At 42.2% G+C, this 19,033-nt stretch overlaps 2 protein-coding genes across 2 annotated transcripts in view; both read left to right on the top strand.

The window, feature by feature from the left end:
* The first annotated feature begins 394 nt into the window (after positions 1–394).
* Positions 395–14,676, top strand: LOC310778920 (WD repeat-containing protein 76-like). The gene is made up of 9 exons (XM_083639393.1): positions 395–424; positions 6,044–6,197; positions 6,450–6,611; positions 9,024–9,139; positions 9,373–9,480; positions 9,645–9,797; positions 9,893–9,946; positions 13,161–13,431; positions 14,574–14,676. The coding sequence occupies exons 1-8, from the start codon at positions 405–407 to the stop codon at positions 13,414–13,416; spliced, it is 1,023 nt and encodes a 340-aa protein (XP_083495519.1). The 5' UTR covers positions 395–404; the 3' UTR covers positions 13,417–13,431; positions 14,574–14,676.
* Positions 14,553–19,033, top strand: part of LOC310778923 (WD repeat-containing protein 76-like) — a 12,059-nt gene continuing 7,578 nt past the window's right edge. The window contains exons 1-2 of the mRNA XM_083639397.1: positions 14,553–14,736; positions 15,993–16,103. Coding sequence (XP_083495523.1) covers positions 14,605–14,736; positions 15,993–16,103 — 243 coding nt within the window. The 5' untranslated portion in view covers positions 14,553–14,604. The remainder of the gene's footprint in view (positions 14,737–15,992; positions 16,104–19,033) is intronic.

Below are 19,033 nucleotides of genomic sequence, written 5' to 3'. Positions count from 1 at the left end.
GTTTACATAGTAATATCACACAATATTCTGTGGGTCTTGAGAAATCACTGAAAACGCTCTGAAAGGGCTGGCACTGGGAGCATCCGTTTTCCAGAAGTGGCTGGCAGCCAATGAGTTAATGGTTTGTAAAGTGTAATTTAACCACCTGCCCACTCAGACATACATCGTGAAATGTGGCTTTCACATGGACGCGCATCGCTACGACCGGCGTAGTTAAGACCAGACGTAAGCCCTGTCGGTGCAACAGGCGTAAGTCCACTCTAAAGACTGGTCTTAACTAAGACCAACGTAGGAGTTATGACCAGGCATAGTTAAGACCAGTTGGTGCAACCGGCCCCTGGTCTATTTGGTACATTTTTGAAATTGTGTAATTCTTTTCACAGGACCCCACAAAAGAAGAAAAGATGCAGCCTGATCTGAAAGAGTAAGTTTTCTAAGATTTCTCATGCAAAACAGTTTGATCTTTTGGTCACTGCATTCTTGGTAGAGATAGATTTTTGGTTGGACCGCATCAGCAGGGCCAGCCCTACAAATACGAATGGCTGAATGGTGAAATGACACCATTGGTTGGCCGTGGAGGTGGGACGTGGCACACCCATACACGGTGTAACATAAGGACAGTTGGCTCATGCGCGGCACTGTAACGCCGGGATTGCACTGGTTGCATTGCGTTGCGTTGCAGCTGTTCTCCGGTTTTGCTCCGTGCTCTGTGCTGCGCCAACACTAACCGGCTGCATGCAGAGCACGTCACGGCTCTGCTCCGCCAGACAGCTAGAGTGACGAGACCCACAGGTTATCACGGTAAAATCGAGCGAGACAATTTGTATGTGGGATAAATACAACGACAAACAGGCAGAAGATCATTGTTCCCAACTGGAGGAGCAGAGGAGGGGTGGGCTTGCTTGGTGTTGTCCTTGTAAAAAGGATGTGTTGTGTCATATATTATTTTGTGGTTTTCCACTTCAATTATGAACTTTTCCTCATACATATTTGTCCTCTGGCTTGATATTGAATGCTGTAAACACCTCTGCCCTGTTGATTTCATGCCTGGCTCCGCCCAACTTGCTGCGGCTTTGCTCCGTCATCCGTGAAAAATAGAACCCTTGCGTATCTTTTTCGGAGCTGGGACGGAGTAGACACGCAACGCAGCGGAGTAGGTGGGAGTTGACACAATGATTAGAGTGGAAACGTATCGGCTCCAATGCCGTACCGCAGCGCAGACGGACCGAACACGGACCTAGTGGAATGTAGGCGTAAGCACTGCTAGTTAAACCAGCAGAGTCTGATAGCTACAGCTTGCTAGCTGCTAACCGATCAGCTAGTGGTTATCGCAGCTGTTCCCAAAACCGGATCCTGCGGACAGTGCCAAATTATGTAATCAAGAGGGGGGGAAGCGGTTAGGCTCACTGGACACTGTGCTCTCCTTGACGCTCTGTTCTCCTGCACACTCTGTGGCTGCCTGGAGCGGATGAGGAGAGCGCAGCATCCAGCAGAAAAGAAGGGAAAACGACAGAGAGGAACAATGACAGGGAGATGACACAAGGACCACAGGTCAGCCAGCAGGCGACCACACCAGTAAGCAGCGGACGTCGTGGCCCACCTGAGGACAGTGGCCCCGCGAAGGACGCGCAAGCAGGCGACTGATAAACAAGCCACGCTCATGGATAACACCAGCATTACCTGCAATTACTGAAGGGACACTAGAGCTTCTTAACTTTTTATAGTTTTAGTATTTTATATTTGTATTGTATTTTAAATTATTTTAATATTGTATCTATTACTTTTTGTTAATTAACTCTTGATGACTCATCTTATGGTTTTGGCCCCTTGTTTGCCTCAGTGTTGCTCCCTACCCGATTAAACGTACAAAGAACCCTTTAAGTCAACAGACTTAGTGTTAGTATGAACACATCACACAGTCCAGCTATGTACTTTAAGTCAACAGACTTAGTGTTAGTATGAACACATCACACACAGTCCAGCTATGTACTTTAAGTCAACAGACTTAGTGTTAGTATGAACACATCACACAGTCCAGCTATGTACTAGTCAACAGACTTAGTGTTAGTATGAACACATCACACAGTCCAGCTATGTACTAGTCAACAGACTTAGTGTTAGTATGAACACATCACACACAGTCCAGCTATGTACTAGTCAACAGACTTAGTGTTAGTATGAACACATCACACACAGTCCAGCTATGTACTTTAAGTCAACAGACTTAGTGTTAGTATGAACACATCACACAGTCCAGCTATGTACTTTAAGTCAACAGACTTAGTGTTAGTATGAACACATCACACAGTCCAGCTATGTACTTTAAGTCAACAGACTTAGTGTTAGTATGAACACATCACACACAGTCCAGCTATGTACTAGTCAGCAGACTTAGTGTTAGTATGAACACATCACACACAGTCCAGCTATGTACTAGTCAACAGACTTAGTGTTAGTATGAACACATCACACACAGTCCAGCTATGTACTAGTCAACAGACTTAGTGTTAGTATGAACACATCACACAGTCCAGCTATGTACTTTAAGTCAACAGACTTAGTGTTAGTATGAACGCATCACACAGTCCAGCTATGTACTAGTCAACAGACTTAGTGTTAGTATGAACACATCACACACAGTCCAGCTATGTACTTTAAGTCAACAGACTTAGTGTTAGTATGAACACATCACACAGTCCAGCTATGTACTAGTCAACAGACTTAGTGTTAGTATGAACACATCACACAGTCCAGCTATGTACTAGTCAACAGACTTAGTGTTAGTATGAACACATCACACACAGTCCAGCTATGTACTTTAAGTCAACAGACTTAGTGTTAGTATGAACACATCACACACAGTCCAGCTATGTACTTTAAGTCAACAGACTTAGTGTTAGTATGAACACATCACACACAGTCCAGCTATGTACTTTAAGTCAACAGACTTAGTGTTAGTATGAACACATCACACAGTCCAGCTATGTACTAGTCAACAGACTTAGTGTTAGTATGAACACATCACACACAGTCCAGCTATGTACTAGTCAACAGACTTAGTGTTAGTATGAACACATCACACAGTCCAGCTATGTACTAGTCAACAGACTTAGTGTTAGTATGAACACATCACACAGTCCAGCTATGTACTAGTCAACAGACTTAGTGTTAGTATGAACACATCACACAGTCCAGCTATGTACTAGTCAACAGACTTAGTGTTAGTATGAACACATCACACACAGTCCAGCTATGTACTAGTCAACAGACTTAGTGTTAGTATGAACACATCACACACAGTCCAGCTATGTACTTTAAGTCAACAGACTTAGTGTTAGTATGAACACATCACACACAGTCCAGCTATGTACTAGTCAACAGACTTAGTGTTAGTATGAACACATCACACAGTCCAGCTATGTACTAGTCAACAGACTTAGTGTTAGTATGAACACATCACACACAGTCCAGCTATGTACTAGTCAACAGACTTAGTGTTAGTATGAACACATCACACACAGTCCAGCTATGTACTAGTCAACAGACTTAGTGTTAGTATGAACACATCACACACAGTCCAGCTATGTACTTTAAGTCAACAGACTTAGTGTTAGTATGAACACATCACACACAGTCCAGCTATGTACTAGTCAACAGACTTAGTGTTAGTATGAACACATCACACACAGTCCAGCTATGTACTAGTCAACAGACTTAGTGTTAGTATGAGCACATCACACACAGTCCAGCTATGTACTTTAAGTCAACAGACTTAGTGTTAGTATGAACACATCACACACAGTCCAGCTATGTACTTGTCAACAGACTTAGTGTTAGTATGAACACATCACACACAGTCCAGCTACACATCACACACAGTCCAGCTATGTACTAGTCAACAGACTTAGTGTTAGTATGAACACATCACACACAGTCCAGCTATGTACTAGTCAACAGACTTAGTGTTAGTATGAACACATCACACACAGTCCAGCTATGTACTTTAAGTCAACAGACTTAGTGTTAGTATGAGCACATCACACACAGTCCAGCTATGTACTAGTCAACAGACTTAGTGTTAGTATGAACACATCACACAGTCCAGCTATGTACTTTAAGTCAACAGACTTAGTGTTAGTATGAACACATCACACAGTCCAGCTATGTACTAGTCAACAGACTTAGTGTTAGTATGAACACATCACACACAGTCCAGCTATGTACTAGTCAACAGACTTAGTGTTAGTATGAACACATCACACACAGTCCAGCTATGTACTAGTCAACAGACTTAGTGTTAGTATGAACACATCACACACAGTCCAGCTATGTACTAGTCAACAGACTTAGTGTTAGTATGAACACATCACACACAGTCCAGCTATGTACTAGTCAACAGACTTAGTGTTAGTATGAACACATCACACACAGTCCAGCTATGTACTAGTCAACAGACTTAGTGTTAGTATGAACACATCACACACAGTCCAGCTATGTACTAGTCAACAGGCTTAGTGTTAGTATGAACACATCACACAGTCCAGCTATGTACTAGTCAACAGACTTAGTGTTAGTATGAACACATCACACACAGTCCAGCTATGTACTTTAAGTCAACAGACTTAGTGTTAGTATGAGCACATCACACACAGTCCAGCTATATACTTTAAGTCAACAGACTTAGTGTTAGTATGAACACATCACACACAGTCCAGCTATATACTAGTCAACAGACTTAGTGTTAGTATGAACACATCACACACAGTCCAGCTATGTACTAGTCAACAGACTTAGTGTTAGTATGAACACATCACACACAGTCCAGCTATGTACTTTAAGTCAACAGACTTAGTGTTAGTATGAGCACATCACACACAGTCCAGCTATGTACTAGTCAACAGACTTAGTGTTAGTATGAACACATCACACAGTCCAGCTATGTACTTTAAGTCAACAGACTTAGTGTTAGTATGAACACATCACACAGTCCAGCTATGTACTAGTCAACAGACTTAGTGTTAGTATGAACACATCACACACAGTCCAGCTATGTACTAGTCAACAGACTTAGTGTTAGTATGAACACATCACACAGTCCAGCTATGTACTTTAAGTCAACAGACTTAGTGTTAGTATGAACACATCACACACAGTCCAGCTATGTACTAGTCAACAGACTTAGTGTTAGTATGAACACATCACACACAGTCCAGCTATGTACTTTAAGTCAACAGACTTAGTGTTAGTATGAACACATCACACACAGTCCAGCTATGTACTTTAAGTCAACAGACTTAGTGTTAGTATGAACACATCACACACAGTCCAGCTATGTACTTTAAGTCAACAGACTTAGTGTTAGTATGAACACATCACACACAGTCCAGCTATGTACTTGAAGTCAACAGACTTAGTGTTAGTATGAACACATCACACACAGTCCAGCTATGTACTAGTCAACAGACTTAGTGTTAGTATGAACACATCACACACAGTCCAGCTATGTACTAGTCAACAGACTTAGTGTTAGTATGAACACATCACACACAGTCCAGCTATGTACTTTAAGTCAACAGACTTAGTTTTAGTATGAACACATCACACACAGTCCAGCTATGTACTAGTCAACAGACTTAGTGTTAGTATGAACACATCACACACAGTCCAGCTATGTACTAGTCAACAGACTTAGTGTTAGTATGAACACATCACACAGTCCAGCTATGTACTAGTCAACAGACTTAGTGTTAGTATGAACACATCACACACAGTCCAGCTATGTACTAGTCAACAGACTTAGTGTTAGTATGAACACATCACACACAGTCCAGCTATGTACTAGTCAACAGACTTAGTGTTAGTATGAACACATCACACACAGTCCAGCTATGTACTTTAAGTCAACAGACTTAGTGTTAGTATGAACACATCACACACAGTCCAGCTATGTACTTTAAGTCAACAGACTTAGTGTTAGTATGAACACATCACACACAGGTTTTGACCTAGTCTTGTTAAAATATGGGCTGTTGTCTTGATGCAGGTATCGCTCTTCCCTTAAGACCATGAGGATAACTGAAGATCAAGTGGCCAAAGTGGTTCAACAACGCATATACTCTGCTGCCTTCCACCCCTGCACTAGCAGTCTGCTCATGGCTGCAGGAGATAAATGGGGGCATGTAGGACTCTGGAACTTGGTGAGTTTCTTTGCTTTGATCATAACCATTTGCTAACACCATCTTTTTAGAATTTGGGAGTTTGGATGTTCTGAATCGTATTCCAGTGACACAAAAAATACATAAATTTGGTTCCTACTTTTGCCAGCCTGTGGATGTCCGCTAAAATGACAAGGAAATGAGTTCCTGAAGTAAAACATCAATGACTGGACACTTAGGGGAAAAGTACAGTGTTACAGTACAACTTGATTTATTTATTATTTACTCTTTAAGGGTGGTGATTACGGTGATGATGGCGTGCTGCTTTTTGAGCCCCACTCTCAGCGTCCAGTGAGCTGCATGATGTTCTCCAGGACTCATCCTAGCCACCTGCTGACCCTCAGCTACGATGGATCTCTACGCTGCATGGATGTAGAGAAGGCCCTCTTTGAAGATGTAAATTTTGTTCCATAAAATGTAGTTTTATTGATCACCCCCCCTTCCCCAGTGGCATCTATCTAGGAATTTACTATATATATATATATATATATATATATATATATATATATATATATATATATATATATATATATATATATATATATATTGTGACAGATCTGGCTCTCAAAATAGGATCAAGCTCGTGTCTAGTCAGTCCACACCTGCCACAACAACACAGAACGTCTTTGCACAGAAATATCAAACAAGAAGTCACAAAGTGAATGGGAGCAGCTCACCTGCTATCAGCATGGGGCGATGACACCTAGACAGCCCGGCTTGTGTGGACAGCTCAGTCGGTAGTGTGGAGCGGGCCATCAGCAGCTCCCGTTCAGTAGATTGGGGACGCTAATTCAAAATAATATCTCACACACACAGTCACACCCATACACGTGGAAACGGAGGGATCAATAGAGCACTGGGGAACAGGAGCGATACATGGCTTCCTGATCAGACTAGCAGACCAACATGGCAGAGAGGGGGGGGGGGGGGGGGGGGGCTGCGCACCTGAAATGCCACGGATATAATCTCTAAGCCACTCCCACTTCCTGTTTGATCCTCTGATGCAAAGACGTAAATTGACATATTATAATTAACTCATTGAGTGCCAGCCACTTTTGGAGAACGGACGCTCCCAGTGCCAGAGTTTCAGAGCGTTTTCAGTGATTTCTCGAGGCCCACAGAATATTGTGTGATATTACTATGTAAACACCGAACACGCACAAAGAACAAGGAGACTCTATTGTATCATCAGCAAAAAAAAGTTTATTGATACCATTTTCCGTTCTTTAGTTATGAGCCGGAAACAATTGTTTTCAGCGTTTTCAGGCGTTTCAAATTAGAAGCTGAGTTATTCAGCCTTTTGTGAAATGAAGCATTTCAAGCACATTCACTGACTCTAGCTAATATTTTCTGATGTAGTGACGTGGTGTAGTTGTGTGGTGCCCTGCGTGCCCCACCCCCCTCTCCCCCCCCCTCAGCTGCAAACTCCTCCCCACACTAACACACAGCCTCACGCACCCAGCGTCTATTTTCGGAGTGCTCCGTTTTTGTGCGCCGGCTCCCAGCGCGACACGGAAAAGCCAAACCGGACTGCTGAGAATTGTTTGGCTTTTCAGTGTCGGGTGCTGCTTTTCTGGCGGCTAATCGTGTGGAGAAACTATGCAGACAGACAGACAGAGGCAGAGGGGCTCAGTTGTGGGAGCGGATTGACTGCTGTTCGCAGCCAACGTCAGCTGCAGCCAGAGCAATCTATATGGCTCCGCCTGCAGCATGAGCGGTTTCACTTTCATCACGGGGCTTTTTCCTACTGTTTTCCTGACCTTTCTCTAATCTGGAGAGCACTGTCGCCACCTAATGAGTCCGTAAAATAGGTTATACACATCCAATAGCTACAATATTTGTACAGGAGATGCAGGAGGCTTTGATCCACGTCCCACCGTCAAAAAACGCATTTGACGTCGATCGACGTCATTGGCACTCAATGAGTTAAACAAGGGGGTCCCTGACAATCACATGTCAATCACATATCACTCTGTAACAATATATATATACTGTATATATAATGATAATAATAATCATAATTTCAGCCAGTAAGTACAGTTTGAACCAATACCTTTTAACTTGAAGAGCGCTGTGTTATTATTATTTTATTTTTTGGGGGGGCGGGGGTAATGAATTAACATTTTGGGCTCATGATCATTATGAACCCCCCCCCCCCCCCCCCCCTATATATATTATAATAAGATACAGGCCCCCAGGGCAGAAATACAGTATGGAGAAAAGGGTAGGATTCTAAATGGGTGTTAAACACCTGTGACATCACTTGTTGCTGGACATTCTGCTGGGGCTGACATCACAGGTGTACAGTTCCATTTCAGGAACAGTTTTTACACAAACAAGTCTTGATGCAGCTATGTGTAATTAAAGGAAGGCTTTGCCGATTTTCAACCCACTTTGCATCAGTTTACAATCTCCGTAATATAAGCAGATGGACAGTGTTTACCTTCTCTATATATTCTCTATATATTTTCTGCATTGAGAAATCCTCCCCCGCCTGCTGGCATGGGTCATTAACGCTTGTTAAGGTTTTCAATTCGATTCTCCCTGGATGTGTGCATATAGAAAAAATAAACAATCTGTAGTTGGAACAGCCGCCCTCAAGCACAACATCTGTTAATTTTGCTGAAATATTCTGGACTTACTCATTACTGCTTTGCAACAAACTTATAAATCAGTGGAGATGTTTAAAAAAACATTCCATGTCCTCATTAAGTTGATGTAAAATCGTGCATGAATTGTAAACCCACTCCAGTTTTAAGATATTCCTACTTCACCAGCTGATCTGAATCATTTTCTACTTCCTACCAGGTGTATTCTATTGAAGATGGCCTGAAAACCTTTGACTTCCTGTCACATGACTGTATGACACTAGTTGTCGGGCAATTTGGTGGAGATGTTGCCATTGTGGATAGGCGCACCCCAGGGTAACATACTGCCATCTTCTTCAACTGTTGTATTAATGATTTAAAAAATGCAGCACTTCTCTATTCTTTACCATCTCTCTTCATCATGTTGAATGTCAGTAAGCATGAAGAGTGCTAACCGCCTGCTCTCTTTTTTTATTAATCATAAACAACATTGTCAGAAACATGCATAATGTTTTCCAGACTGGTACAAAGCTGCTTCTAATCTCTTAATGTTTTTAATTTCTCTGCAGCAACTCCCATGAGTCCCTCCACACCCTCTACACCCTCAACCCCAAGAGCCTTCACTGTGTTAGCGTCCATCCACTAAACAAGCAGTACTTTGCAGTGGCCGAGAGCAGGTATGACTCATATCTTTGATTAATTTATATTTTCTCCAGAGCAGTAATCACTTTGATCATTTGTTTTCTAAAGTTGTTAAATTGGATTGCCTGCTTGTAGTCAGTTCAGCTGTAGTCTGTCCAGTCTATAAATAGTCCAAACTAATTTTCCTTCTTCTCTGCAGGCTTGTGAGTATTTACGATAGCCGCTGTCTGAAGAAGACCGAGAGCCAGGCGGTCTGCCAGCTGCACGGCCACTCTTTAAGCATAACCAGTGCTTATTTCTCCCCTAGTACAGGGAACAGAGTGCTCAGCTCCTGTATGGACAACACGATTAGGTGGGGCTGACACAGCTTAAAGCACTTGCACTGCACTACTTGTTTTGGAATTACATCTCTAAATTGAATGTGCATTTTCTTTTCTTTTTCCATAGGATATATGACACCTCAGCAATGACCACCACAGCTCCTTTGCTGACTTCCATCAGGTACATCCACTCACTTGAACATAGCCTCTCAGTGTGGGAAAGTCATTATGTGACAGATGTCCCGGCACACACGGTTTAAGAAAAAATATCTTATTATACAAGCAAGGTGATGAACGTTTCGCCTAGAAGGCTTCTAGGCGAAACGTTCATCACCTTGCTTGCCCACAATAAATAAGATATTTTTTCTTAAACCGCGTGTGCCGGGACATCTGTCACCTACTAGTATCCTCCGACCCAGGCACCCGTATACTTTTTATATATCTTTATGGGAGTCGTGCTTGCTAACTGTTTTTCCAAAGTCATTATGTTACCTGATCAGGGGAGGGGAAATCAGGAAAGCTGTCTCAATCTATAGCCCCTTTAACACAGACTGTGAAAGCTGCGTTCGTTGCAGCGTTATGTCTCGCCTCCTGCAGTGTTTCCCCTAGAAAGATTTTCAGGCCTGGAGGGATTTCGAAATGTACCTCGACCGCAACGGTGGGGCCCCTCGCTGGTGACGCTAAACTTTTAGCTAACCTGTTCGCATCTATGTTCGCAATGGCATCCCAAGTATCATCATACTATTATGGGATGCGATGCGAACATTTGTATTATGGGATGAGCGTTTCGCAGGCAACGACACGTTTACATGTTTTGGAACAGCGCCGCACGCTGGCACAATGCTCCTAAAAGCAAAATGCTGATTGTTTTGAATGATTTGGCATCTTCTATTACTGTCAACACCATTATTGCTATATTGTAATTGTAATAATATGCCATAAAGGTATATTTAAATTTTGGGGAGAGCAGAAAAACAAAAAAACAAATTGCAATTCTTTTACTGGCCTGGCGGGGGCGCCGCCTGTAGAATGATGCCTCCTGTATAAAAGTCGCAAGAACGGAATGGCGTGTCATTTTGTTACGCCTTTCGTTCCCCCGGTAGAGGTAGTATCAGCGCAGAATCGACGTCTGTCTAAAAGGCTAAGCCGCGGGAAGACGGGAATCTCGGCTCATTCATAAAGAAATGACAGGAGGACTGAGGGAAAACAACCTCCAGATTGAAGTTCTCCGATCAGAAATAAGTTAACCGAAGCATATCTTCAGGCTGTCTCGCCTGTTGTGCGTTCCCTTACGAAAAACAACTAATGTTAGCATTCAGACTGTGCTCCTACTATAGCCCGAGTCACTTGAGCAGGTGTGTGCCTTGCGTTGCCCACTGTGCCTGAGATTCGCTCTGTTCTTCTGAAAGTGACATAACCAGAAGTAGAAACCAAGTGGTCTATAATGACGCCGTCGATAATGTTATTAAAATCAGACTGCAGCTGTTTCACACTTTTTTTCTTCCAGTCAACACGCTTTCAGAACGGACTTAATTAGGCTACTTCACAACATGGGTATATGCTTTATAAAAAAACTGGAACCAAAGGTAAGAAAGCCTTCCGTTACGTGTAGCTTGTAATACATGATGCTGCCTTTGTGATCCATAAAGTCGATCAGACGAATATTGAAAGTTGCTCGTTAAATTCAGGTCGCACTGATTTACCTGTTTATATAAAGGCAAAATAAAATTAAATAAATAGACTCCTCAGACATAATAAGCTTAACGCCCATGGTTCACGCCTAATTTCAATCCGGGAGGGGTGGATGCTATCTAAAGCACACTCCTGTATGGCAGGGCTGCTTGGTTCTGTGTGAAAGTGCAGAGAGGGCCTAATGGCGGATCTTCATCAGTGCCACAGTGATTGATACATTTGAGTTTTGGGTAGTAGAAGGTTTATCTCAGGTCATCATAATACTTATCACTGTTTCTATTTTTATTACAGTTTTATTATAAGCCAGTATCACAGCGACAACAAGCCTTTCCAACTCGGCACTTAAATTACCGTACAAAAAAAAAATGTCAAACCAAAATTAACAATCGTGTGTCTTTGGTAGAAATATGCAGAAGAGTAGAGTGCACGCACATCCAAGATTATTTCAACAGGTGCTGGAAAAAATACGCGTATAGAAAAAGAAAAGGAAATCCGCACACTGTTTTTTAAGCTCCCACGGTTAGTTTTTTAATTACAAAAAAGCAACATTTTGACCCTCACGGGTCTTCATCAGGCAGTACAGAGAACAAGCTCTCTGTGCATGGGCATATATATAACCTCACATGGGGTGGTGGTGCCCCAATCAGGTGATGACAGACACCTGTGATCATTACAAAATACATAATTGTTGAAAGAGTAGGTCTTTCCACAAGAATACAACTTTTTTAAAGATAAAATGTCCTTGTGGATTAGCTTATGTGGGGAAAATGTCTAGAGCCCTCCGCACTAGGATTAGCGAGCATTGCAGCAACATCAGATGCGGTGATGAACGTAACCCTGTTGCAGTCCACTTCAAACAAGCAGGACACAGCATCTCCTCACTCCGGTACATGGGGATAGAGAAGGTTGAAAAGCCCCCTAGAGGAGGTGACCACGAACAATGACTTTTACAACGTGTGGCTTTTCACATATATACACTCAACACGTTGGCACCGTATGGCCTCAATGAAGAACTAGACGTCAAGCCATTGCTGTGATGTTTTAACTTTATTATATTCTGTTGTTATATGTATACACCTTGGCCATTGTAGACATGTGCCTGGCTCTTCGGTCATGTGGGTAGCACGTACGACTCTCACCTGGGAGTCCTGGGTTCAAACCCTGCCTGAACCTACCTTGGCCTACCGTACTATACTTTTACATTTCTTTGGTTTCTTATTGGTATAGATAGGGATAATAATATTCACCTGCATGTTTTACTTCTTGTATTTCTTTTGTATCGGGTATTTTAGAATTTGTTTACCTCTGTTATTATATGATCTTTAAAAAAAGTTGTATTCTTGTGGACTCTTTCAACAATTATGTATTTTGTAATGATCACAGGTGTCTGTCGTCACCTGATTGGGGCACCACCACCCCATGTGAGGTTATATATATGCCCATGCACAGAGAGCTTGTTCTCTGTACTGCCTGATGAAGACCCGTTGCTTTTTTGTAATTAAAAAACTCACGTGGGAGCTTAAAAAACAGTGCGGATTTCCTTTTCTTTTTCTTTGGTAGAAAAAACCACATGAAAAGGCAATGCAATTGTTTACATGCCATTACTCCTGCTACAGTGAGTCCAGTCAGATTTTACTAGAAGTGGGTAACACATTCTTCATCAGACTATACTGTATGCTAAGTTGTCTGAAATTTATTTTCAGACATAACCTGAACACAGGCCGATGGCTGACGAAGCTATCAGCAGTGTGGGACCCTAAACAAGAGGACTGCTTTGTGGTGGGAAGCATGGAGCGGCCTCGCCAGGTGCAGGTCTTCCACGAAAGCGGCCAGCTGCAGCACTCCTTCAGAGACGACCACCACCTCAGCACGGTGCTGTCCATCACAGCCTTCCATCCTACAAGGAATGCTTTGCTGGGCGGCAACAACTCAGGACGCCTGCATGTCTTCACCAACTGAGACCAGGACCAAAACGTGCACGAACAACGCCACCATTTATAAATGCCTACATATGTCTATTATGAAGTCCCACAAATTGGATTTGTTTCAGGATAATGTAGACTAGGCTACTAAATCATTGTTTTTAGGGGGCATCCTGTTTCAAATTTGACCAGCAGATGTCCCCAGGTTCACAATTGGTTCAAAGCTTCAGAAAACCTAGTTTCTCCCTTTACTATTTGTCTCACTTTCAGGACTATTTCCAACATCCTGATACTCCAACTGCTCTTTCAAAAATAGACAGCTGTCAATAGCTGCTTGTTTTAGACGTTTTAGCTATCTGCCAGGCTGTTTGCCTTGGGCAACATCGCCATCTTCTGGCTGTTTTGCGTAATGCACCGTATGGCGAATAATTTAGACTGTTCATTCTTGGAGTCACAATTGATTGAGTTTTATACTGTTCTCTTAATGGCAGGCCAAACCTTGGAATATTGTCTATATGTTTTTTTTCTTGTTTCTTTTGACTGCTGTTTGCATTTAATACATTAAGCCTTTACTGTACGTCCATCAATTACTGCAACGTGGCCTTTGTAGAAAGCCACCTTACCCAGCGATCTGGCTTGCTTGATTTTCGGCCACAGTTGTTCCCTTGCCTGTCGATCCTCCCAGGTGAAGTCCTGCACGAATGCACAAAAAATAATAAAAAAAAATCCCTGGAGTCATACGCCTTCAACGTGAAGGGCAAGATTAGCGAGGAGGACCAGAGGAAGGTGCGGAGAGGTGCCACCAGGCCATCGCCTGGCTGGATAACAACCAGCTGGCTGATAAAGAACAGTACCAGCACCCGTAGAAAGAGCTGGAGATTGTGTGTTGTACCAGAGAGCAACACCTGCACAGGGCTGCAGAGAGCAGGCGGGAGCCCGCTCACAGTCCCACCGTTGAGGAAGTTGACTAGAGACTTCAGACTATGATAACTACAGTGGCTTCAAACAACTTTACCTCATGACTCCTGTTTGTCACTTTGTGTCCTGACTGTTTATGATGTTTAAGTCTGAATATTTAGACATCTGACATTTGTAAAAAAAAAAAAATGTTGATGCATCGCTGGGCGTTTAAATAGAATTGACTATACAATTTATTTTTGTGTGGTCTTTTACAGTTCATCTTTGTGGTTGCAGGTGATGCAGGTATCGCTCTTCCCTTAAGACCATGAGGATAACTGAAGATCAAGTGGCCAAAGTGGTTCAACAACGCATATACTCTGCTGCCTTCCACCCCTGCACTAGCAGTCTGCTCATGGCTGCAGGAGATAAATGGGGGCATGTAGGACTCTGGAACTTGGTGAGTTTCTTTGCTTTGATCATAACCATTTGCTAACACCATCTTTTTAGAATTTGGGAGTTTGGATGTTCTGAATCGTATTCCAGTGACACAAAAAATACATAAATTTGGTTCCTACTTTTGCCAGCCTGTGGATGTCCGCTAAAATGACAAGGAAATGAGTTCCTGAAGTAAAACATCAATGACTGGACACTTAGGGGAAAAGTACAGTGTTACAGTACAACTTGATTGATTTATTATTTACTCTTTAACTCATTGAGTGCCAGCCACTTTTGGAGAACGGACGCTCCCAGTGCCAGAGTTTTCAGAGCGTTTTCAGTGATTTCTCGAGGCCCACAGAATATTGTGTGATATTACTATGTAAACACCGAACACGCAAAAAGAACAAGGAGACTCTATTGTATCATCAGCAAAAAAAAGTTTATTGATACCATTTTCCGTTCTTTAGTTATGAGCCGGAGAAGATAGGTTGTTTTCAGCGTTTTCAGGCATTTCAAATTATAAGCTGAGATATTCAGCCTTTTGTGAAATGCAGCATTTCAAGCACATTCACTGACTCTAGATACGGTAATATTTTCTGATGTAGTGATGTGGTGTAGTTGTGTCCTGCCCTGCGTGCCCCACCCCCCCTCCCCCCCTCCCCCCCCTCAGCTGAAAACTCCTCCCCACACTAGTAACACACAGCCTCGCACCAAGCGTCTAGGAAGCCTGGGAAGCGCCGCCTCCCAGGCAGCGCAACATGGAGAAGCCACACGCGGACTGCAGTGAAAGGTTTGGCTTTTCAGTGTCGCGCTGCTGCTTTTCTAGCGGCTAATCATGTGGAGAAACTATGCTGACAGACAGACAGAGGCAGAAGGACTCAGTTGTGTGCGCGGATTGACTGTGTTCGCACGCACCGTCAGTTGCAGCCAGAACAATCTACATGGCTCTGGACTGCAGCATGAGCGGGTTCTCTTTCATCAAGGCTATTTCAGGCTGTGTATTCCTGACATTTCTGTAATCTGGAGAGCACTGTCGCCACCTAAGGCTTCTGTAAAATAGGTTATAGACCTCCAATAGCTACTATAGTTGTACAGGAGCTGCGGAAGGCTTTGATCGACGTCCCACCGTCAAAAAACGCATTGGACGTCGAAGGACGTCCGTGGCACTCTACGTCACTATTTAATTGGACGTCGAAGGACGTCCATGGCATTCAATGAGTTAAGGGTGGTGATTACGGTGATGATGGCGTGCTGCTTTTTGAGCCCCACTCTCAGCGTCCAGTGAGCTGCATGATGTTCTCCAGGACTCATCCTAGCCACCTGCTGACCCTCAGCTACGATGGATCTCTACGCTGCATGGATGTAGAGAAGGCCCTCTTTGAAGATGTAAATTTTGTTCCATAAAATGTAGTTTTATTGATCACCCCCCCTTCCCCAGTGGCATCTATCTAGGAATTTACTATATATATATATATATATATGAAAAATTAAAGGAACCACCGCAACACTGAAAATGACTTACTGATGTTTATTTGTGAACAACGCGTTTCGCGTGCAGCTTCATCAGGTTCACAGAGAATGCAATTAACACCGACAGGTGAGTTAAATACATTAGGCAGGGTCACATGACCAATTATCACAGTCATCTTTTTTAAAGATACAAGTTACAAAACGAGTTTTTCAAAAGAGTGACATGTATTTACCAATATATCACAATTATGGCAGTTAATTTACATAGTATATCAAATATTTTTGAAGATATTTAAGATTTTTCAAAGGAAAAAATACATTAAGAAAAGTAAAGAGTTAATATTCAGTTACAGAATGAGAACATATTTTTTTAAGACTAAGCATCTGCACTCCTTCTATCACTAAAGGGGGGGAAAAGTGTAATGGGACTTAGTGGCTCGTCTCTTCCTAGGCTCCAGATCACCTGTAGGAAGAGACAAATATTAATATAGGTCACAAAAAACAACTAAAATCTTGCATTTCATTAAGGCCAAAGGGTTCAATGGTGTGTAATTCAAAAATCCAGAAAGCCTCTCGTCTCAGAAGTTGATTGACCAGATTGCCTCCTCTTGGGTTGGGCTGTATTTTTTCTATGCCAACAAACTTGAGGGAAGTGGCTGCACCGTGATTCTTTTCTTTATAGTGTCTGGCAATTGCATAGTCCATGTTACCATTTCTGATAGCAGCTTTATGCTCGGCAATTCTCACTTTAAGATGGCGTTTAGTTTGACCCACATACATGAGGCCACAGGGGCATTTCAAGGCATAAACAACATGGGTGGAAAGACAATTAATAAATTCTTTTATTGCATATTTCTTACCTGAATGTGGATGGTTAAATGACTTGGTGTCAAATGTGTTAGAGCAGTGTGCACATTTTCCACATCTGTAATTACCATATACTTGTTGAGAAAGCCAATTAGTTGGAGTAGGTTCTTTATACATAGAATTAATAACACCATCTCTTACATTTCTGCCTCTTTTAAAACAAAACTGAGGTCTAGAGGATGACAAATGATTTAAACTAGGGTCGCATTCTAAAATACGCCAATGTTTACTTATGATGCGTTTGATTTGTTTAGAAGCAGTTGAATACTCAGACACAAAAGTGACTCTACTTTCAGTCTGTCTAGGGACAGGGTGCAGTAATTCTCCCCTGTCTCGTCTACTGGCTTTTTCAACCGCTTGATCAATAAGTTTTTGGTTGTACCCCCTTTGTTTAAAGCGCTGGGACATTTTGTTAGCTTTGGATTGATAATCCTCCACTTTGCTGCAGATCCTCCTCAGTCTCACAAACTGACCATAAGGGATGTTGCTGATCATATGGTCAGGATGGAAACTGGTAGAATGCAGAATGGTGTTTCTGTCAGTTTCTTTTCGATAAATAGATGTATCCAATTTTCTGTTTTCATTGATAGTTATCGAAAGATCCAGGAAATGGATATTTTCACAACTGTATTCCATGGTAAAATGCAAAGTGGGGTGAGTGCTATTTATATAGTCACTAAAAGCCCTAAGTTCATTTACAGAGCCTGCAAACCCCATAATGATGTCATCAATATACATTCTGAAAAACAAGATATTGTTAGCATAATGATAATGTTACAATATTGTTATATTGTTAGCAAACTAAACGCCATCTTAAAGTGAGAATTGCCGAGCATAAAGCTGCTATCAGAAATGGTAACATGGACTATGCAATTGCCAGACACTATAAAGAAAAGAATCACGGTGCAGCCACTTCCCTCAAGTTTGTTGGCATAGAAAAAATACAGCCCAACCCAAGAGGAGGCAATCTGGTCAATCAACTTCTGAGACGAGAGGCTTTCTGGATTTTTGAATTACACACCATTGAACCCTTTGGCCTTAATGAAATGCAAGATTTTAGTTGTTTTTTGTGACCTATATTAATATTTGTCTCTTCCTACAGGTGATCTGGAGCCTAGGAAGAGACGAGCCACTAAGTCCCATTACACTTTTCCCCCCCTTTAGTGATAGAAGGAGTGCAGATGCTTAGTCTTAAAAAAAATATGTTCTCATTCTGTAACTGAATATTAACTCTTTACTTTTCTTAATGTATTTTTTCCTTTGAAAAATCTTAAATATCTTCAAAAATATTTGATATACTATGTAAATTAACTGCCATAATTGTGATATATTGGTAAATACATGTCACTCTTTTGAAAAACTCGTTTTGTAACTTGTATCTTTAAAAAAGATGACTGTGATAATTGGTCATGTGACCCTGCCTAATGTATTTAACTCACCTGTCGGTGTTAATTGCATTCTCTGTGAACCTGATGAAGCTGCACGCGAAACGCGTTGTTCACAAATAAACATCAGTAAGTCATTTTCAGTGTTGCGGTGGTTCCTTTAATTTTTCATTTCATGTTTATCCTGCAACCGACCAGCACCTGATTTTTCTACTGGCTGTGCACATGGGAATCCTCTCTTCACCATATATATATATATATATATTGTGACAGATCTGGCTCTCAAAATAGGATCAAGCTCGTGTCTAGTCAGTCCACACCTGCCACAACAACACAGAACGTCTTTGCACAGAAATATCAAACAAGAAGTCACAAAGTGAATGGGAGCAGCTCACCTGCTATCAGCATGGGGCGATGACACCTAGACAGCCCGGCTTGTGTGGACAGCTCAGTCGGTAGTGTGGAGCGGGCCATCAGCAGCTCCCGTTCAGTAGATTGGGGACGCTAATTCAAAATAATATCTCACACACACAGTCACACCCATACACGTGGAAACGGAGGGATCAATAGAGCACTGGGGAACAGGAGCGATAC

The sequence above is a fragment of the Poromitra crassiceps genome, assembly GCF_964638095.1.
Source record: "Poromitra crassiceps genome assembly, chromosome: 6".
Lineage (NCBI taxonomy): Eukaryota > Metazoa > Chordata > Actinopteri > Beryciformes > Melamphaidae > Poromitra > Poromitra crassiceps.
Note: the sequence above shows the minus strand (reverse complement) of the source record. Positions and strands in the feature narration are given on the sequence as shown.